General features: G+C 42.9%; 1 protein-coding gene across 1 annotated transcript in view; it reads right to left on the reverse strand.

Annotated features, from left to right (window-relative positions):
* The window catches only part of ENPP2 (ectonucleotide pyrophosphatase/phosphodiesterase 2), a 72,229-nt gene extending 57,122 nt beyond the window's left edge, over positions 1–15,107 (reverse strand). Inside the window, 2 exon segments of the mRNA XM_041470860.1 lie at positions 14,890–14,973; positions 14,976–15,107. Coding sequence (XP_041326794.1) covers positions 14,890–14,973; positions 14,976–15,107 — 216 coding nt within the window.
* Positions 15,108–18,884: the final 3,777 nt, after the last annotated feature.

An 18,884-nucleotide genomic window follows, 5' to 3' on the forward strand; every position in this document is an offset into this window, starting at 1 on the left:
CGGCCGGGCGGGTCTGGGGAGCGCCCGGCTCCTTCTCCGCGGGCTCCCCAAGCTCCTCTGCTGGGCTGCCGAGCAGAGGCCTCTCGAAACTGGAGACCCCTTCAGAGCGGGGGGCAGGGGGACGTTTTTCAACCGTGTTCTCCCGTGCTGCTGTGGCAGGGCAAGGCTCGTATCGATGGAAACACAAGCAGTTTCATCTGAATAGCTGGAAACCCCAGACTTCCAGAAAGGAAGGGAAATTACACGTCCCCTCTGCCCCACATTTCCCTATTTTCATCAACAACAGAAAACTTGGCTGTTTGGATAAGCACTTTTATTTACAAAGCACATGATAATGCTGAACAGAATTACGGTTCAAATCAGTGGCTTAAATATTTTTTGCCAAGGCAAATTATTTACCACTGTAGTTTGCCACTTTTTTTTTCTCTGATGAAAGCTTCTTTCATGAAAGTGTTTACTAACAATTACATTTAAAGGGACAGAGTCAAGGTTTGTAAGCCCTCGGGTGGACTGAGCTTCCCTTGGGACCTGTCCCATATTCTATACTGGCATTGAAAGACACAGTACAGTTTTCTTTAAAATATTTTGCAGTATTAAACACATACAATTTTGAACTTTGTTTACAGGTAACTTTTACCTGCTGAAATAACTCCCCCACCGTGTAGCTTTATAGGACAGAGTCTAAAAATCCCTTCTCTTTGCAGCCCAAGTGTCAGCCTGCCAGCCTTTGCTAGGACCTGATCCTTTTTTATGCAGGTTCTTAACCGAAAGTGGCTCCATTGTGCAGCTGCAACTTTGCATTGCAAGGCTCAAGGCAATGTAATTAGCTTGAAAATTCCTACATGAGGACATTGTATTCATTTTCCTTGCACAAACTGAAACTATGTACTCAAGACTCATCTTCTAACGTTCGCTTTATCACTAGCTGGGCTGAAAAAAAAAAAAAAAAAAAAAAAAAGGTTGCATGAGGCTCTATTTTTCTAGCAAAAGGCTGTGTGTAAAGGTCTAAAGAAAAGTAATCATCAAAGGTTTTACCAGCTCTTCCTATAAAATTCTTTGCCCTTAGCCTCTGGTATATCCTGTGGTTAAACAACTTCATCCCCAAACACTAGTTAAGTACAGCAGCGTGTGACCACAGCAGAAGGGAAACCTAAAGTGTCGCAAATGAAACTGCTCAGCGGTGCTGCCTATGTATCTTAACTAATGGAGCTCATGGTTTCAGAGCAAAATATGGGAACCAGCAGTTCCAAGCTCTCCTCCAGGCTAGGACCTTCGGATCACCAAGGGACTTAGGCAAAACACACCAGACTTTTCAAATCAGGTAGCCAATTTTGTGTAGTCAAACCAATACATGAAGTCTCTGAGATGCTCTCAATTTCAGAGCCTTTGATGTTCCTGCATATCTTCCTAACACACAGGTCCTCAGTTTTTTTGAAAGTTCCTACAAATGTTAAAAATGGCCATTCAGGAAAAAAAACCTTAACAAAGAAAACAAAAAAATTGCAGCATTATGAAAGACTTCTACTGATTTAAACATACATGTTTCATTCTTCCATTCATTTAATATCTCTGGAGCTTGTAAACTTCACAATTTCACATAAATGGAAGAGCTTATGTTTCCTAGTCCATGTTACAAGTATATTAAATTAATTAAGCTCATTTGTAATGTCCTTTAGAACTATAGATGATGACTCTGAAATAGCTAATCTTTTTCATCTGTGTTATGTAAGACATTTTCTAGTAGCTCTGAACTGAACACAGTCAGATGCACAATGTTCTTTTTGTCACATGGATTGTGCCTGAAGCTATCCCACAGATTCAAAAGGAACTTATTAGCATAAACAAAGCCTAATGATTTTGTTCAGGAAAAATTTCACTGTTGGATCACTGGCAACTAATTTTTCAGCAACTAATTGCCATTTTACTAATCAGAAAAGAAAAGACTAAAGCTGAAATAATGTATTCCTGGCCCACGAATTCAGCAATTCAGTGGAAGTTTTAAGGCTTAAATGAAACACGTTAAAAAGGAATTTAACTAGATCATCAGAATATGAAATGCCTCTTTCTCAGTTTTTGTGAATAAAAATTGTCCTTTGACTTTTCAGGCTTTTATGATTACAGTGATTGTTTAACACGGGATGCAAAGCTTACAATGAGGCACCAGATGGCGCCTCAGAGGAGACGCTCGTGCTGTGCCATTGCCAGTTCCAAACATTCACTGAGTCGCAGAATCGTTTAGGTTGGAAAAAAGCATTAAGATCACTGAGTCCAAACCCATGTCCACCCCTAAACCACGTCCCTAACTGCCACACCTAAACGTCTTTTAAATACCTCCAGGGATAGTGACTCCACCAGCTTCCCTGGGCAGTTTGACAACACTTTCTGTGAAGAAATTTTTCCTAATATCCAGTCTAAACCTCCCTTGGTACAACCTGAGGCCATTCTGTCTCATCCTGTTACATGCTACTAGAAGAAGAGAACAAACTCCACCTGGCTGCAGCCTCCTTTCAGCCAGTTGTAAATAGTGATAAGGTCTTCCCTGAGCCTCCTTTTCTCCAGGCTAAACTGTCCCAGCTCCTTCAGTTTCTCCTCATCTGTGCTCCAGACCCTCCTCCATCTCTGTTTCCCTCCTCTGGACATGCTGCAGCTCCTCAACATCCTTTTTGAAGTGAGGGGCTCAGAAGTGAACTCAGGATTCAAGGTGCAGCCTCCCCAGTGCCAGGTCACTGCCCTGGTCCTGCTGGCCACACTGTTTCTGATCCAGGCCAGGATGCCACTGGCTGCCTTGGCTACCTGGGCACACACTGGCTTAGTCACCGTTCGGTCACTGCTGATCAGCTCTCCCAGGTCCTTTCCTGCTGGGCAACAAACTGACTGAGGGTGCCCTCAACCCCCTTGTCCAGATCATCATTAAAGGTATTAAACATAACTGCCCCCACTACTGAGCCTTGGAGACTGGATATCAGCTGGATTTAACTCTATCACCACTCTCTGGGCTCAGGCATCCAGCCAGTTTTTTAATCCAGTGAAGAGGGCACCCATCCAGCTCATGAATAACCAATTTCTCCAGAAGAATGCTATGGGAAGTGGTATCAAAGGTTATTCCATAGAGTCAGTATAAGCAAGGCAGTACTTACAGTCTTACATAAACTCGTTTTTCTTGAGCAGTTTTTCTAATGAGAAAAGGAATGCAGAGAAATCAAGTATACTGCCTGAGTTGGGGATGGAGTGGACTCCAATAAAACAAACGTTTTTAGCTACTCCTGTCAACTTTGCACTGGATGCTGGATGCATGGGGTGACTGGGGAACCAGGGTGAAAGCCTACAGTAGGCTTGACAGCAACATGAAAGACAGAAAGGTGAAGGACTTCTCTATAGTGCCTCAGAGCTCTCATCCTCCCAAACGCAGTATCCATGTATAGTTGTGGCCAAGAAAAACAGTCAGTTGAGTGTACAAAATTCCAAGGAACAAAACCTTTGGACAAACCATAGAAATTCAAGTTGTATCCACATCAATTGTTCTCAGGTACAAGCACTGAGAAACCAAATCAACTTCCAATAGCCAGAGTGAGCACGGGAAGAGTTGAGTACCTTACTGAAGACACCCTGAGTCTTAACAAAGTCAAAGAGGCACAACATATCAAGTAGAGCTGATCCCTGTTTACAAAGGACTTTAAACCACTCTTTTATTACAGACTCAGACTGGTCAAAGTTGGAAGGGACCACTGGAGGTCATCTAGTCCAACATCCCATATCAAACAGAATTCCCTAGAGCACATTTCTAAGGATGGTGTATATATCCAGAGAAGGAGCCTCCACAGCCTCTCTGGGCAGCTTGTTCCAGCTTGCTCCAGTCACTCCCACAGTAGGGTGTATATATCCAGAGAAGGAGACTCCACAGCCTCTCTGGGCAGCTTGTTCCAGCTTGCTCCAGTCACTCCCACAGTAAGTTCTTCCTCACATTCAGGTGGAACTTCAGAAGGCACAGGACTGACTGCTGAGGAGCTATGCCCTCTGCTACCCCATGAGCCTGGGGAGACCCACAAACCAGGCTGTGCTCACATGAAAGTACACCCTCCTCACCGCAATTTCTCAAAACACCACCAGTCTTCAATTATCTGTCTGCTCATCATTGCCCTGAGGGGAATGGTATGCAAATCATAGTGCCTGGTGCCCTGGAGGGCTGTGCTGAGGATGACTTTCTTGGCCAAAAAGACCCATAAAGCAGTGCCAGACCCTCAGGGACAATCATGGACAAATTAAAGTCTTCAAAATTGCAGTTTGCTGCAGCCCAGCCCCTGAAGCACCAAGTGCCTTAAGCACATATAGGCCCATCAACATTTCTGAGCATCCTATATAATGCTTGCAGGGTTCACAGGGCTGGGGGGAGAGCACCCAGATACAGCCAAAATTCACTGAGTACCACCAGCACAGCACGTTGCACCCCTCCTCACCTCACCTGACCTCACCCTCATGTACGTGTCCTGCTCAAAACACAGGGACAGTGGGTTCACACCTGGCTGAACCTGAGTTCTGCCTACCCAGAGACAGAAGAGGAACCACTGGCCAGCGGGGAACCCAAGTCCCTGTCCCTGCTTTACTTATGTAAAACGTTTGTATACTCACTGGGGTGACTGAAACGCTGGTGAGCAGCCTGGTGAGAAAAAGGAGGACATAATGCAGTAGAGAAATAAATTTTCTCACACCCCACATCAGATACAACAGCTTGAGCAGTTCAGTGAGGGCTGTGGATTTGGTGATAGCACTGCAGCTCCAGAAGCTGCCTGTGATGCCTGTGGGGGAGTCTTAGCCCAAGTGCACCCTCCACACACAATCACCATTTGTGGTGGTACAAGCAGAACAAGGTTTATAAGTGAGGTTATGACTTTTAGCACGAGAGCTAGGTCAGCTGGAAAGAGGAGTTTTCAGTGACCTGGAGAAAGCTGTGGGTGCCTGAATGCTTTTCTCTCACAGCTAATACACCACCCACTCCAAGGCAGGGTATTTCACCTCTCACTGTGAGCCATACACCACAGCAGAAGCGTTAACAGCAGTTCCATATCTATGCCTTCCTCATCTTCAAAGAAACTAACATATACCCAATTCAGTTTCTGGACAATATTGCTATTGTGAAGCAGCTGAAGCACTTCACTAAAATGCACTGAGAATTCTATTTCTTGAGATAGTCATATATAAAAATTCTAGCAACTGCAGAATATAAACTGTTCTGTGATGAAAAATCTTCAGGGAGAATATGGAGTGAAACACGGAGCCACAGGGCCCATATGTGTTTTTAGCACAGCCCATAAAAGCTGTGTATTCAAGTCCTCACTCTTATTTTCCAGTGCTTTATATGAGTGTCACAGGTGCCCATTAACAGCTTTACATCGGTCTTTTTCAAAGAGCTGTAGATTTCAGTGGTGTGAAATCCACCCGTCTACCCCCCAGACAGCAATCTGGAGGTTTCAAGGGCCTTGCATAGTACCTTGTATATGCCACACACAATCACTGTTAATTTATTTTAATTTTACAAGTGATATAACCTATTACATCCCACAAAAACCATAGCCTCTTTAAAATAATTAATTAAAGCTAAATGAGAAAAAAATCCAACAAAAACAAAAACTAACAAACAACTGTGAAAAAAGCTAAAAAAAAAACCCAAAAAAACCCACAAGGATGGGAAAGCTACTTAAAGATGTAAAAAGCAGGTTTTCTAGACTTCAAATAATCTTTCCAGTTTCTTTTTCTAATTTCTATGTACATCCTTTCCCATGTTCAAACCTTTCTCAGTATAATATTAGCTTTGAATCTCCTGGGTACATAAAACTTCTTGTGGGGACTTCTACAATAACCCTGTAACATATCTCTCTGACTTGATTACATTTACTCTCAGCTCAAACTCTATTTTGGCACATTTTCAAGGTCAAGGTTTGGATATGATTAAAAAATTTCCAAGTGCTAGTCTCTCCCCTACAAGTAAAATGTGGATATAATTAATACTGTTTACTTTGTTTTCTTTGCAAACAAGAGTTTCTGTTTGTTTGAAATACTTTTTTTTTTATGTTTTCAGCACTTGGATCAAAAAAGAAATATTTTAATTAATATGTTTCTTTCTGCTAGCTAATCTAAAAAACAAAACAAAACAAAACAAAACAAAAACCTACTGGTATTTTCAAAACAGCAAAATCCTGTTTGATTCCAGTTTAAAGAGATATGTCACTCGGAATATTGTTCTTAACTTGCCTGCAGCTGAGGCTTTTTTTGCAGCATCAGTACTTCTGCAGAAAGATCAAAGTAGGGTCAGGCTGGAAACAGAGGATTCCCACAGAAGTAGGGACATGCCTTCTGGTGGGCACATTTTCCTCCTGGTTCTATGTATAAGAGGCATCTAAGGCTGAAGAATTGGCTGCTGTTGTGATGATGTGTTTTTCCACCTAAAGCTTTTTTTTTTTTTTTTTGGCATGGTCAATAAATGCATGAACATAGAACAGACCTTGGTAGTGTTGCAGTTAAGACAATTAAAAAAAAAAAAAAACAAAAAAAACCCAAAAAAACGCTGAAGGCCTTCTGGGGCTTGAACCTACTTCACATGAGCATGAGCCCGACTCAAGCAAATCTATTTTATTTGCATAAGACTACAGGTCTACACCACTAAATGCAATCAGTCCAACACAAAGAGAAAGGAAATCCTGAAGAAATTAGGACAGCTGATGAAGAAGAGATGTCCTCTTAAAGAGAAAAACAACAATTATTAAATGCTGCCTAAACTGCCTGATCTGATTCACTGGCCACATGACCATTTATGTGGCAGAAGATACAACAGGAACTGTCCAGGCTTTTGTTCATAGACAATTACATAAAATGGGGACACAGATAACATGTTAATAAACTTAATCCCATCTGCATCCCTTTTCTGGGTGTACAGATTTATCTCATAGTTGAAAGACACATCTTTTTAAGTTATCCCTAGCTGTTGAGAGGGGTGAGATATTTCAATACCTTAGAAATAACTGGCTTTTGTGGCCTTTTCCTTCAGAACAGAAATAAACCCAGAAAGTAGAATCCAGATACCTAATGTCTACCTCCAGTCCTAGCAGACTGGCAAATCCTTGCTGTCTCTTCCATCCTCTCACCCCAACCATTTCTAGAGATACACTGCAAATCAAAACAGGTTAAAAACTTCCCTTCCTTTGGCAGGTTTTACAGTTGGATGAGATTCCTGCCCAAGTCCTCAGCCCTCAGCAGTGAGACACAGTGAGCTTCAAACTGCTGCTGCTTCTGAGCCCCAAGCCGCCTGGTAACTGAGAAGCATCCGTGGGCAGGGGAGCGGGGAGGGGGCAGGGACAAGCTCTGCTGTCTCCCCACTCCTTCTGCTCCCAGGGGAGTGCTGTCACCTCAGCATTCACTAAACACCCTGCATTTCTTAATAGGCATCTGCTGAGGGAGGGGGCAGGGACAAGCCCTGCTGTCTCCCCACTCCTGCTCCCAGGGGAGTGCTGTCACCTCAGCATTCACTAAACACCCTGCATTTCTTAATAGGCATCTGCTGCTGCCTGTCGTAATGGCAAAGCACAAAAGCGTAAAACAATCACATCTTGCTTTTTGGGTCATTTCGGACAGATGGGCCACTTTCCAAGCATCACAAATTTTCTTGAGTTGAAACATGTCACCACGAGTTCAGTTGAAGGGCACTTTTTTTTTCTGATTTCAGCCCAGTGCAAAGATGACAAATGTAAGTACAAAGGGAAAAACATCCTGTTGGAACAGTACTCCCTGTTTTCCATGGGTGAAAAAAGTATAGGCAACATTTCAACAACTAAATAATGCGATCCATTGCTGAATGATTGTTTTAAAAACCCATATCATAATGTGTAACTGAATAAATTTCAAAGTCTGGAGGAATGCAATATAAAAATAATGAAGAAAAATGCTAGTAATCAAAAATATGCAACTCTGCATTGGTTTGCATAAGGATTATCAGGGGGTTTTAGGCAAATACTTTTTTCACTTTCTCAGCATAAAACTTTGGAAAGGAATAAACTATTTTTTTCTAATGGATTAAACAAGTGAACTGCAGGGAAACTCAGGTCACTTAAATATTAATAGATTGCTTCATTATTTTAAAGCAAATAATCTTACTGAGTTATGCTTTGTTTAACTCATATTTTGTTTTTCTGTTTAGCAAAACAAGACTTTCAGAAAGAAACAATTCATTGGTTTAGTGATTGCTGACTGCTGTAGACCAACAGCAGTTCTGAGCTCTGCTCAGCCTTCAGAGAAGGCTCCGCACCCCGGTGAATGTCCTTTTCACAGCAGACAAGGCTGAAAACAGCCTAAAATTATACTTGTCAAAGATTTCCATGGCAGAGACAGATGTTCCTGGGCACAGCCTGCAAAACGATTTAATTTATTATCTTTTCACTGTCCATGGCTAACCCTTTTCCAAGACACTGAAACCAAACAACTTTGATGGCAACACATGATCTAACCCATGTAAAAAAGACTTGAGTAAACTACTACTCTGGTGAAGAGAGCAGAAACATCTCCTTTGCCAGCTGCAGGGAAGGCCTCCAGTGCCTGCTGTCCCTGCTCAGGTGTGCAAACTCAACATTTCAGTCTTTTGGGAGAGGAGGAACACTATGATTAAATAACCTTTAAAACAACAACAACAACAAAAAAAACCCCAACACACTCTGGGCAAAGAAGCCAGGATGGATGATGGAAAGAGGCAAGCAGCAGCAATATGTTCAGGTGACAGCTGAAGTCATCAGAGAAAGAACACCCCTACCCCTTTGCGAACTGAGTTCCCTTTGCACACAGACAGAGCAGGAGCACAAACTGCCTCTGTAGTAGCTTAAGCTGTGAAAACTGGTTTGAAAATGGGTATGGGACCATAATCTCACGTTCATACCCCTGCTTGCTGGGAGTCTAAGCCTGCTGAAAAATCTGCTTGATTCTGCAGATAATTCCAGCATGGTTTTGGAAGGTAGTGAAGTAAAAAAAAAAAAAAAAACCCACTAAGAAAACTTTTGTTGCTTCCTACTCTGATACATTATGAATAAAACAAATAAGCCAAACTCCAAAGCCCATTGTATAAGTGCAGGTAGAAGTAGAGTCAGACTGCAGGACAGAAGGCACAGGAGAGAAACTTTTGGAGAAGTGGCAGATTCAACAAACAAACCAGGCTCAATGCTGCCAACAGCAACTGCCAGGACAGCACAGTAAATGAAGGGTACCCAATATCCCATGGCTGTCACAGCCATCTCCTGCCGTCTTTGGGGCATGCTGGGCTGGCTTGGTAGAGCAATGGGAGGGCAGAAAAAGACATCTTAATGTTGAGGGTGAAAAGAGACAAAATATATTAGGAGAAGAGCGCTTTGGAGACTCCAAAAGGGAATCTCCTTCTTCCTGCTGTTGTGGGGACTGGAAGGAGAAAAACATGCTTGTGATCTCTGCCCTATTGCTAATGCTCTTTCAGTTGTACTCTACTGCACAATTATATGTTAGAGAATGTCCAAACAGTGGAGCATCTTTAGGTGCACTGAATTTCTGTAATCACCCACAAATGACCTGGGTCAGTGCTTTTGGACTTGGCAGCCAGCTGAGACTGGGACCCTTCAGGTTGTTTCCTGTAAGCAAGGACTCAGATTCTCTGGTACAATCCTGTCATTTACAAGCAATATACAAAGAAATGCTGTTCTCCTGAGGGGGGAAAGGGATCCTATTATTCTGGATATCCCAAAGGCACTTAAGGGCTTCTTACATTTCTCCCAGATGAAGGGTCATCAGCTCAAAGGGAATTTCACCCCATCTTACAGCATTCACTCTGTCCAAGCTGGAGGGGTGACCTTTTCTGGGGTTTGCCTATTGTCTTCACTGCCATTTTAGCTGCTCAGCCTCAGCATGGAAAGAAATAAAACCAGGCATTTATGGGTGGTGGCAACTTAATTATTTACAAAATATTGTTTCATCAGTACATTTTCTCCACCCTCATAATGACCATATTTTCATCCACTGGATATCCAGTTTATGGACAAGTTTATGTTCATGTTCATGTTTATGGATGTTTGTGGTTGTCCCTGCCAAAATTCATTGTGGGTGTGCAAAGAGCCTTTGAGGAATGCCTGAAATGACTGAGGAAGCCGTTCCTCTCTTATAGTGTCACCTGGTGCAGGTACCAGATTGCAGCCACAAACTCATACTCTTCTTTCTCCAAAGATAGCTGAACCAAGCCGTATTTTCCCTTTATACAGCCTGTGAAGTCTTTAAGTATTGCACTGACCATCCTTCACTGGTCTTAATACAGATGAGTGGCAGTTCCCACCATCCTACTCACATCTGAGGCCAGTGTTGACACACCAAACCATGGGCTGGTGCAGCTGGAGGGGCACTGATTTGTTACAGTCCTTGCAGTTGCAGTCTCAGTTTCCCTGTCTCCTTTGGTAGCTCCAGCACTGAATTTGGTGCAGGGCTGGTCCCCCTTTGCTGCTGCCACAACACAGGTTCCTTACCACCATCCTGTTGCAGCTCCAAAAACCCTTGTCCCATTCCCCCTTTCTCCTGTCACAGAAAAGGTTTTCAAGCTGTCACATGCATCAACAGCACCAGGAACATACAGCTAATGCTACGTAAAATATTTTTCAGCAGGGTGAGATACACAGCAATAGGTTCAAATCCACAAATGTCCTGTGGGTAGTAAGTCCTACCTTAGAATTCACTTCAGTGTCTTTGCCCTTTTTACTGCTATTTATCATGAGTGCTGGTGCATCCTGCTGCACCAAAATCTCCTGCCTCAAGGACTAAATTAGGCAGTCTGGACAATTCTGCAGAGCCCAGTTGCTGTAGTCAACTAATTGAAAATTCAGGGTGTGGGATGAGGTGTCCCTGGGCTGTATTCCTCCCCTCTGCTTTGTTATGCTGTTTACAAAACAGCTGAGGGAAGTGTTCCAGTCCTGTCCCAGGTTTGCACAGGGCTCTCTATAAAACCTGGAGTGATTGCCTGGATGGATGTGTCTGGGAACTAGTGGGTTAGTGCTGGCTGAGTGCATGAGTAGCATGGCAGCCTCAGCAGCTCATCCTGCCATGTCCTGGCAGCCACCTCCACTGCCACATGTGCCAGTGTAGAGCCAGAAGCTTGAAACTTGGTGTAGAGCAAGAAGCCTGCATGAAACAAAGCATTATTACCCAGGACAATCCATATATCCCAAGTTCTTTGAGCACCACAGGTATGAGAGGCAGGACCTCAGCTGAACATGCCATTTACAGCAGGGAACAGAAATCTGTGAAGGGAATAAAATGTGACATTTCAGTGAGGGGGATGAGAGGTGGATGCTGCAGGAGGGAGGACTTCAGGAACAGCCCTGGCCATGTCCCAGCAGTGGTGTTTCTGCAGGTTTCTACATCAGATGACATGGAAAGAAAACAATTAGGTTATGGACAAGGATGGGTTTCCAAGAACTGTTCAAAATAAAAAAAGGAAGATAAAACTGGTGAAGAGCCAAGTAACAGCAAAACCAGAGAGGTCTTCAAAACTAGAAGGCTTTCAGGTTAAAATCTTTAACTAACCAAAAAAATACATGGAAAGAGAAGAACAGAGGGTGAGAATGCAGAAACATGTGCATTATGTGGAGAGGCCGGGGCTGCCATGGACCACACCCAGCCTGTCCCACACAGGCCGGGCTCAGGCCCTCACGAGCCCCTCACGAGGCCAAGATGGCGGCGCCTCTGGTAGAAAGAAACGGAAGAGGTTAAAAAGCTCTGCGCAGGTTGTGGTGAGTGAGGGGGAAAGTAAGAGAAACAGCTCTGCGGGCACCAAGGTCACTGAGGAAGGAGGGGAGGAGGTGCTCCAGGCACCAGAGCAGGGATTCCCCTGCAGCCACCAGAAAATACCTTAGAGAAGCTGGTTTGTCCTGAAAGACCCTGGCCCACGAAAGGCCCCAGAGCGGGGCAGGGAGATGTGTGCGCAGGAGGGAGCAGCAGAGAGGGGCTCCTATGGACTGGTCATCCCCTCAGTGCTGCCTGGGATAGTGGAGAGAGGTGGAGGAACCGGGAATGAAGAACTGGGAAAAGGGGAAAGAAAGGTCCTGTTTCAATTTTTTAATTTGCGTCCCACTACCTAAATCTATTTTATATGGCAACAAATTGAAATAATTTTTACCAAGTTGAGTCTGTTTTGCCCATGACACTAATTTGGTAAGTGATCTCCCTGTCTTTATCTCAGTCCATGAGCCTTTCCATCCTATTTTCTCCCCCTGCCCTCTTGAGGAGGGGGAATGAGAGAAGGCATCTGGAGGCCAGACAAAGCCAGCCCAACACAGCTTCCTAGTAAAAAACTCTACAAGAAAATATGAAGTTAGAAAAACAAAGGGAAAAGCTTTGGGACAAGACTTCTGAATTACTTCACAAGAAAATCAGCATGGAAGGAGGGCATTAAGCCCCACAAAGAAATGAAAAGAAAATGGCTGGCTGAGAACTGGATTAGAAGAGCAGGTATCTGAGGACACAATCCCCCAGCCATGGATGTAATCCAGCTGCAATAGGAGAACAGTTCTGTCTGGCTTAGGGCAAGAGGACAGGAGCTGAGCATACCTGCTATTGTCTTGTATTTTTAATCTCTTTTTATCCAATTTTTCACATACAACACTATCAACTAGCACTTCTAAACAATTAATTATGTCAGTGTTTTGAAACATGAAGCCTCCTAGGACAAAAGACCATTTACCATGAATCTCATGGCATTTAAACAACTGTACACAATAGGAAAATAGTTCCCCAAAAGTGAGAGAGCCAATATGTATTTATTTCTATATTGATGGTGTTTTTTGTGTACCAAAGCAACAGTGACCCTGTTCTCTTTTATTCTAACTGCGTGGAGCACACAGTTTCCTGGGTTTTGAGACAAAGAAAGCCTGTGAGATCATTTGGTCTGGCTCCCTACAAACACAGTTGTCATCTCACCCGGTGATGAGCACAGGGGAGGGTGCATCCCAGCTGGGCTGGTGTGGGTGGCATGGGGAGACCTGTGCTGGGAGGCTCAAAACCCCTCATCCAGCAAGGTGTGGCATGGGTCAGGCACACTGTCAGATTTGTGAGCACCTGAAAATCAGTTTGTGTTGCTGGTGTCAGCAATATGAGGTTTGATGTGTTTCCATAAGTGGTCCATTAATCTGGAGAAGTGCCATAAATGAGCACTTCCAATAGCACACGGGCATTTGGGCAAGCTGCTGCTAGCCTTAGCACTGCCAGGAGCAGTCTCATGCTCTCTCACAAATATTCATCTCTCACAAATATTCATTACCTCCACTTCCAGTTCAGCTAATGTCAAAGGATTCATTTGGCATCCTTTGGTAAAGGTTGCAGTGCAGGCACTGCTATGAACAGCTCCAGCTTTCAAGAATGATGCTAACATATCTTTAGCTTTCTGGCATTCAAACTCAGCTGGCATCTTTGATGAATAATTGGAAACCTCCTTGCTGCAGTGACATTAAACTTATAGTTTAACCTTCATATTACAACCTCTGAAATAAGATTTTGTAGAATAAATATTACTACACAAATGGAGCACTATTTTGTTTTCTTAACATGCCAGGAGGAAACATTTCCCCAGCCTTGCACTTCATGAGAAGCTCTTAATCTACAAGTGTCTCTATCTGACCCTGAACAAGTACAGCAGGTCCTCTGTGGGCAGCCAATCTTAGGGGCACAGTCACCTTTGCTTTTTTTAGGTACAGGCAACCCCCCAGTGTCTCTCCCTATCCACCAGGCACAGCCACTGCTCTCTGGCAGCCCGCGCCCACCTCTCCACAGGTCCAGTGGGGAGGGCTGGAGCACTCGTGTAAACCTCAGGCAGAACCGACACCCTGAAATGCCCTAATCCCTGTTCTGTTTTTCATGGACAAGTCAGTGTCCCAATTCCACTTGCAGAGCTCAGAGTTTCCATCACAGATGTGGTGGCAATAAGGAACAGTGTGCACAGCACTGACACATGCTGTCAGGAAGCTTGCATAGATCAACAGAAATTAGAAGCAAATCACAATCAAAATCTAAGCAAATCAGAAGCCAAAGAAACTTGAAAGAAGGACTCAAGACTAATACTTCAAAATCAGAATAATCAAAATCATGATGAGTCCATTATGAGTAGAGGAACTATGAGGCACGCAGTGTTTCATTGCTCCTTATACAACTTGTCTCTCTAATCAGCACTTTACAGTTGTGGCATAGAGAGTTATGGGGAAAAATACAGATACTTGAAGTGCTGCTACCCTGATTAAAGAGATCCATGTAGTTCCCCTGGAGAAAAAGGCTTAGGGAGAGGTATCTGTAGCAGGAACTTTATGGGCACAGATTGCCTTCAAGCCCAGAACTTTACCAGTGAAGCTCCAGACACTGGAAATTTTAATATAAATCAAAAGCCAAGTGATGTAGGAGTTCTAAACTCATATTTATGTACTTGCATAATATTAATACTGTAGGAGGTAAATATAAACAAAACACAAGATACTTTGCTCATGTCTGTGCTGGATGCCAATTTTGATATTGCTATAAGGTAAGAATATATATGAAAAGCAGTTTATATTAACTAGGTTAAGAGAGGAGATCTCTTCAGGAGGCAAAACAAGCTGTACAAGAACTACTATGGTTTCTAAAATACATTTTCTTCTCTGTGCATTAAATAATATTTTCTCTTTTATTATTAATCAAGGGACTTTCAACATCACCCCTGAATGCATTTTGGAAGGACTTCCTACTTGCCAAATCCCAATCCGAGTTGCATTCTGCAAAACCACATTCATGCTACTCCATTAGCTGACTTTGCTTGTAATGATATTTATTTAAGGCTACTTTGGCAAGAAGGGCAGAAGGGGAGTGCAGATGCTCCTACCGTACCAGCGGGTCTTTTTTCTCCATGTCTGAAGCTCGGCGTGGAAGCTGCGCTTGGCGCTGGCGCTGGAGCGGCGCGGGCAGATGCGCAGGGCCGGGATGTCCCGGGGAGGTCGCGGGCTGCCCCGGCCCCGGGCCGGCTCGGGGGCTGCCCCGCGCCCCGGCCCCGCTGCGGCGCGGCTGAAGTCAGGGTGCCAGCTGCCCCGGCAGGACAATGGCTCCATTGGGAGATAGCTGCGGGACAAAGGCGCTGCTTTCAGGAATGATTTTATATGCATACATGTGACCTTTGCCTGAAATGGTTCTTTGGAAAGTGTCCCTGTCCCGAAGCTCTGCTTTCAAATGCAGAACTCTCGGGCGCTTGTTTAATCTGTCCTTTTTTCCTATTTTATTTTGTGCCACAGATGCCTCAGGAGAGGTCGTGTGCAGAAAACAAGGTGGTGCTGAGCGTTTTCTCATCATTTAATAGAGCTATTCAGTAATGGATAAGATTACTTTCTTCACTTTGCAAAGCAAAGATCATTCACCAGGGTCTGCTATCTGGAGTGCTTTTTCAGCTTTTAGGAATTTAACTACTGAGTACCCCAAAATCAGAGCACCCCGATTTCCAATCCCATGCCTTAAGCCAGTCTCCACTGACTAGCACTTCCAAACACATCCAAGCTCGGGCCACCTTTGCTAGAGTGCATATAGTTTTAAATTTGTGCATCTAGATAACAACAGCAGGGCCTTTGGATTTTTAATGTATCGGAGTGGCTTTTATTAAATTAAATGTATTAAATAAATTTATTATAAACAAATTTATTTTTAAATTTATTATTTTAGCTGTGATTTTTAAGTATTTTGAAAGCTTCTTACTTGAATGGGTAAAATAGTGGCTGTCAATACACAGCATGCATGATGTGCAGATATCTTGCTAGTTGGGCTGGAGGTCGAGGGGTGAAGACAGAATTTGTCACCTTTACCTTGGGACATGGCAATGAATGCTGCAGGTGAAGTGATGGGCCCTCAGAATGATTATTTATTAGGTTACAGGGAAAGTTAATAGCAGTGTGACTCTCAGGTTAGCCAAATTTTCCTTTATAAGACCTTGATTTTTGCTGTTTATTGCTCTGACAAACTTATATTTGCACTGACTTTTTTGTGCTGAAAAGAGTTGGGAGTTTTTAATCTATTTTTAGTTTGCAGCAAAATACACTGAACATTTTTGAGATTAAAACAAAGAATGTGTTCCTTTCTATACAAATGTTAACCAAAATTATCTGTCCTTTCCATAAATAGATCTCAGGCTTACATACCCTGGAGCAACGCACCAGATTTTGGGGACCAGAGAAGAATGGTCTGTGTCAAATGAATACATTCATTCATTGCTACCAAATTCCATACAAATTTTCTCAAGTTATAAATCTTTAAGAGATCTATGTGTATGCTGAGCACTGTGTGTGAGCAACTTGCTCACACTTAACGCCTGAGCTCTCTGGAGATCGTCTTCTCTGGGTGTCTTTGAGGCCCTCACTGACCATGGGTCAATCTGCAGGTTTATTTCAAAGGAAAGGAGTTTTAAAAGGTGCTCACAGTCCTAGCCAGGTCCAGGAGTGTGGTCATGGCTGTCTGTCGTACCCCAGTCCCTCAGCGCAGTTGCGCACACAGCCTGCATCTCTCCCATAAAAAGTGTGGTGTTGAGCGTGCTGGGAAAGCAAATTTCTTGTGCTGAAATAAATCTCAGCCCACCCCCCCAAAAAAACCCAAACCCCACTGTGAAATCTCCCCAGCCATCCTCCCTGTTCCCTACAGCCCCTTCTTTCAACATCAGTCTTTCAAGAGAGGGAACATTGAAAAGGAGGATAAAATCAAAGCTTTGAGGAGTATTGCATAGGTCCTGTCATAAATGAAACAGGGCTTCTGTTGGAAAGACAGCACAGAGCACCTGATAATTCTTAGAGAACACAGAAGCAGACAGATTTCAAGTGTTTGAGGAATATTAAAATTTCAAAGAATTTTTGATACAAATCCAGTTAGAGTACTACAAGTAATGAATGCAAAGAAATTAAAATATACATATATTCTGCAATATCTAAACACAAAATATCTGAGCAAAAGGAGCAAAAAAGTACCAGAGAAGAAGAAACAAACTAGCAAACATACAGATCTCTACCTCATAGCAGGCTGTTCCCAACACCGTGCTCCCTAATACTTGCTTGAATTCCATGTGAAAAAAGATGCATCTCACTTGCCTTAGAAGATAGTGTGCACCCTGCCATGCTATTGACAACCTTTTAGTCCCGTCTCACTTAAATATAATTTTCCTCTTTTTTTCTCCTTTGATTTTATCTTATCACTTTTAATTATTTGTTACACCATGAAAAAGAATCTATTCTACAGCAGAGGGGTTTAAACTTACTGTTACAAGTGCTCTGCTGAATAAGGACATGTCTACATTATAAGTTAAATGATTTCTCCACATTTACAGAGTTAATATATACCTGTATTTGCAGACAAGCACAAGTTTCCCTACTTAGTCTCACTTCAGCATGGTTTGCAGGAACTGGCAAGATTTAGCATTTCCCAATATATTCATTGCACTCTAAAAATATTTTGGTCAATCTTTACATCAGTTTAACACCACAACATTCTCGGTCATTCAGCTACTCACTTTTGAGTCATACTCAATTAAAATAAATCTTAGGCAACTCTCACTCTGTATAAACACATTCAGGCTATTTAGCAAAACAGATGCTGCTGTCCCTAGGTGTCATGGGGAGCAGTGGGTATTGCTTTAGGTAATGCTTGCTCAGAATTAACTGCCTCAGTTCAAGCAGGAGCAGTGCCCTGGGGCAGAAGGATACACAGTGTTGTAAGTGGAAGCCAGTGCCACTCCTGAAGGACTTTGGGAATGGATTTCTACCCAAACCCACATAGTTTTGAAATGTGTATGTATAAGAAGTTATTTAGGATACTTAAAAGGTGATCTGTGCAGTGCCACAACCACTCTTTTACAGGCTGTGGCCATCACTGCTTTTTTACAGAATCATAGAATGGTTTAGGTCAGAAGGGACTTTAAAACTCATCTAGTGAGAAATTTCTTCCTAATATCCAATCTGCACCTGACCTCTTTCAGTTTGAAACCATTTCTCCTTGCCCTATCACTACATGCCCTTGTGAAAATATCAAAGAGCCTCACCCTGCAGCATATCCTCAGTGAGCTGTGATCAGAGATGTTGGATCTGTTTTCTGGACTTGGCTTTAGGCAGCAGCAAGGCACAAGTAGCTCAGATCAGGGCAGGGCTGCACTTACACAGTTATAGCTGCAAGTAAGACGTTTCAGACACCAAGGTCCTATTTTGATCATGCAAAACATCCAAAGTAATGAAAACAAAAGTGGTAACTTCCCTGGTACACTGGGTTCGGATATCAGTATTCAGGAATTTGATTTTACAACAAATGCACTGAGGAGAGTACTCACTGTAAGGGGCATAGGCTCATGCTTTCATGTGTAGCTAAGGCTTAATGAAAAGGATAAAAAATATTACTTCTTTTTCAATATTCAGAACACATAGGAGAAAAGATTGTACAAGCTCAGCTTTAAAGCAGTTGTTCTCATCAGAATCAGAAATCTGAACATCTCTTGATCTCGTGCAATCAGAGGGAGTAGCTATATAATTAAATCAGACCACACATTGAGCAACTATATATGGATTTCTGGAGCTAACATTAAGATCCTGTTTTTAAAAGCTGTGTTTACAGATAAGCCAGACGGTTAGAAATAAAGACCTTTTAAACATAACTTATTTTAATCCCTACACTTACTGCACTCATTTAAATAGTATTGATGCAAATAAATTCATGAGAAAATTATACTGGTAGCTTGATATGCCATGGGTATTACAGCGCTAAACCATAAAAACCAGTGCTTCAAAAAAATTGTGCTGCAGATAGTCATGAATAAAAGAAGATTGTGATTTACAAGAAATATACAACCCCTCCTCCTGTTAATCTGTTCC

Source organism: Pyrgilauda ruficollis, unplaced genomic scaffold (genome assembly GCF_017590135.1).
Source record: "Pyrgilauda ruficollis isolate IOZ18807 unplaced genomic scaffold, ASM1759013v1 scaffold25, whole genome shotgun sequence".
Taxonomy (NCBI): Eukaryota; Metazoa; Chordata; class Aves; order Passeriformes; family Passeridae; genus Pyrgilauda; species Pyrgilauda ruficollis.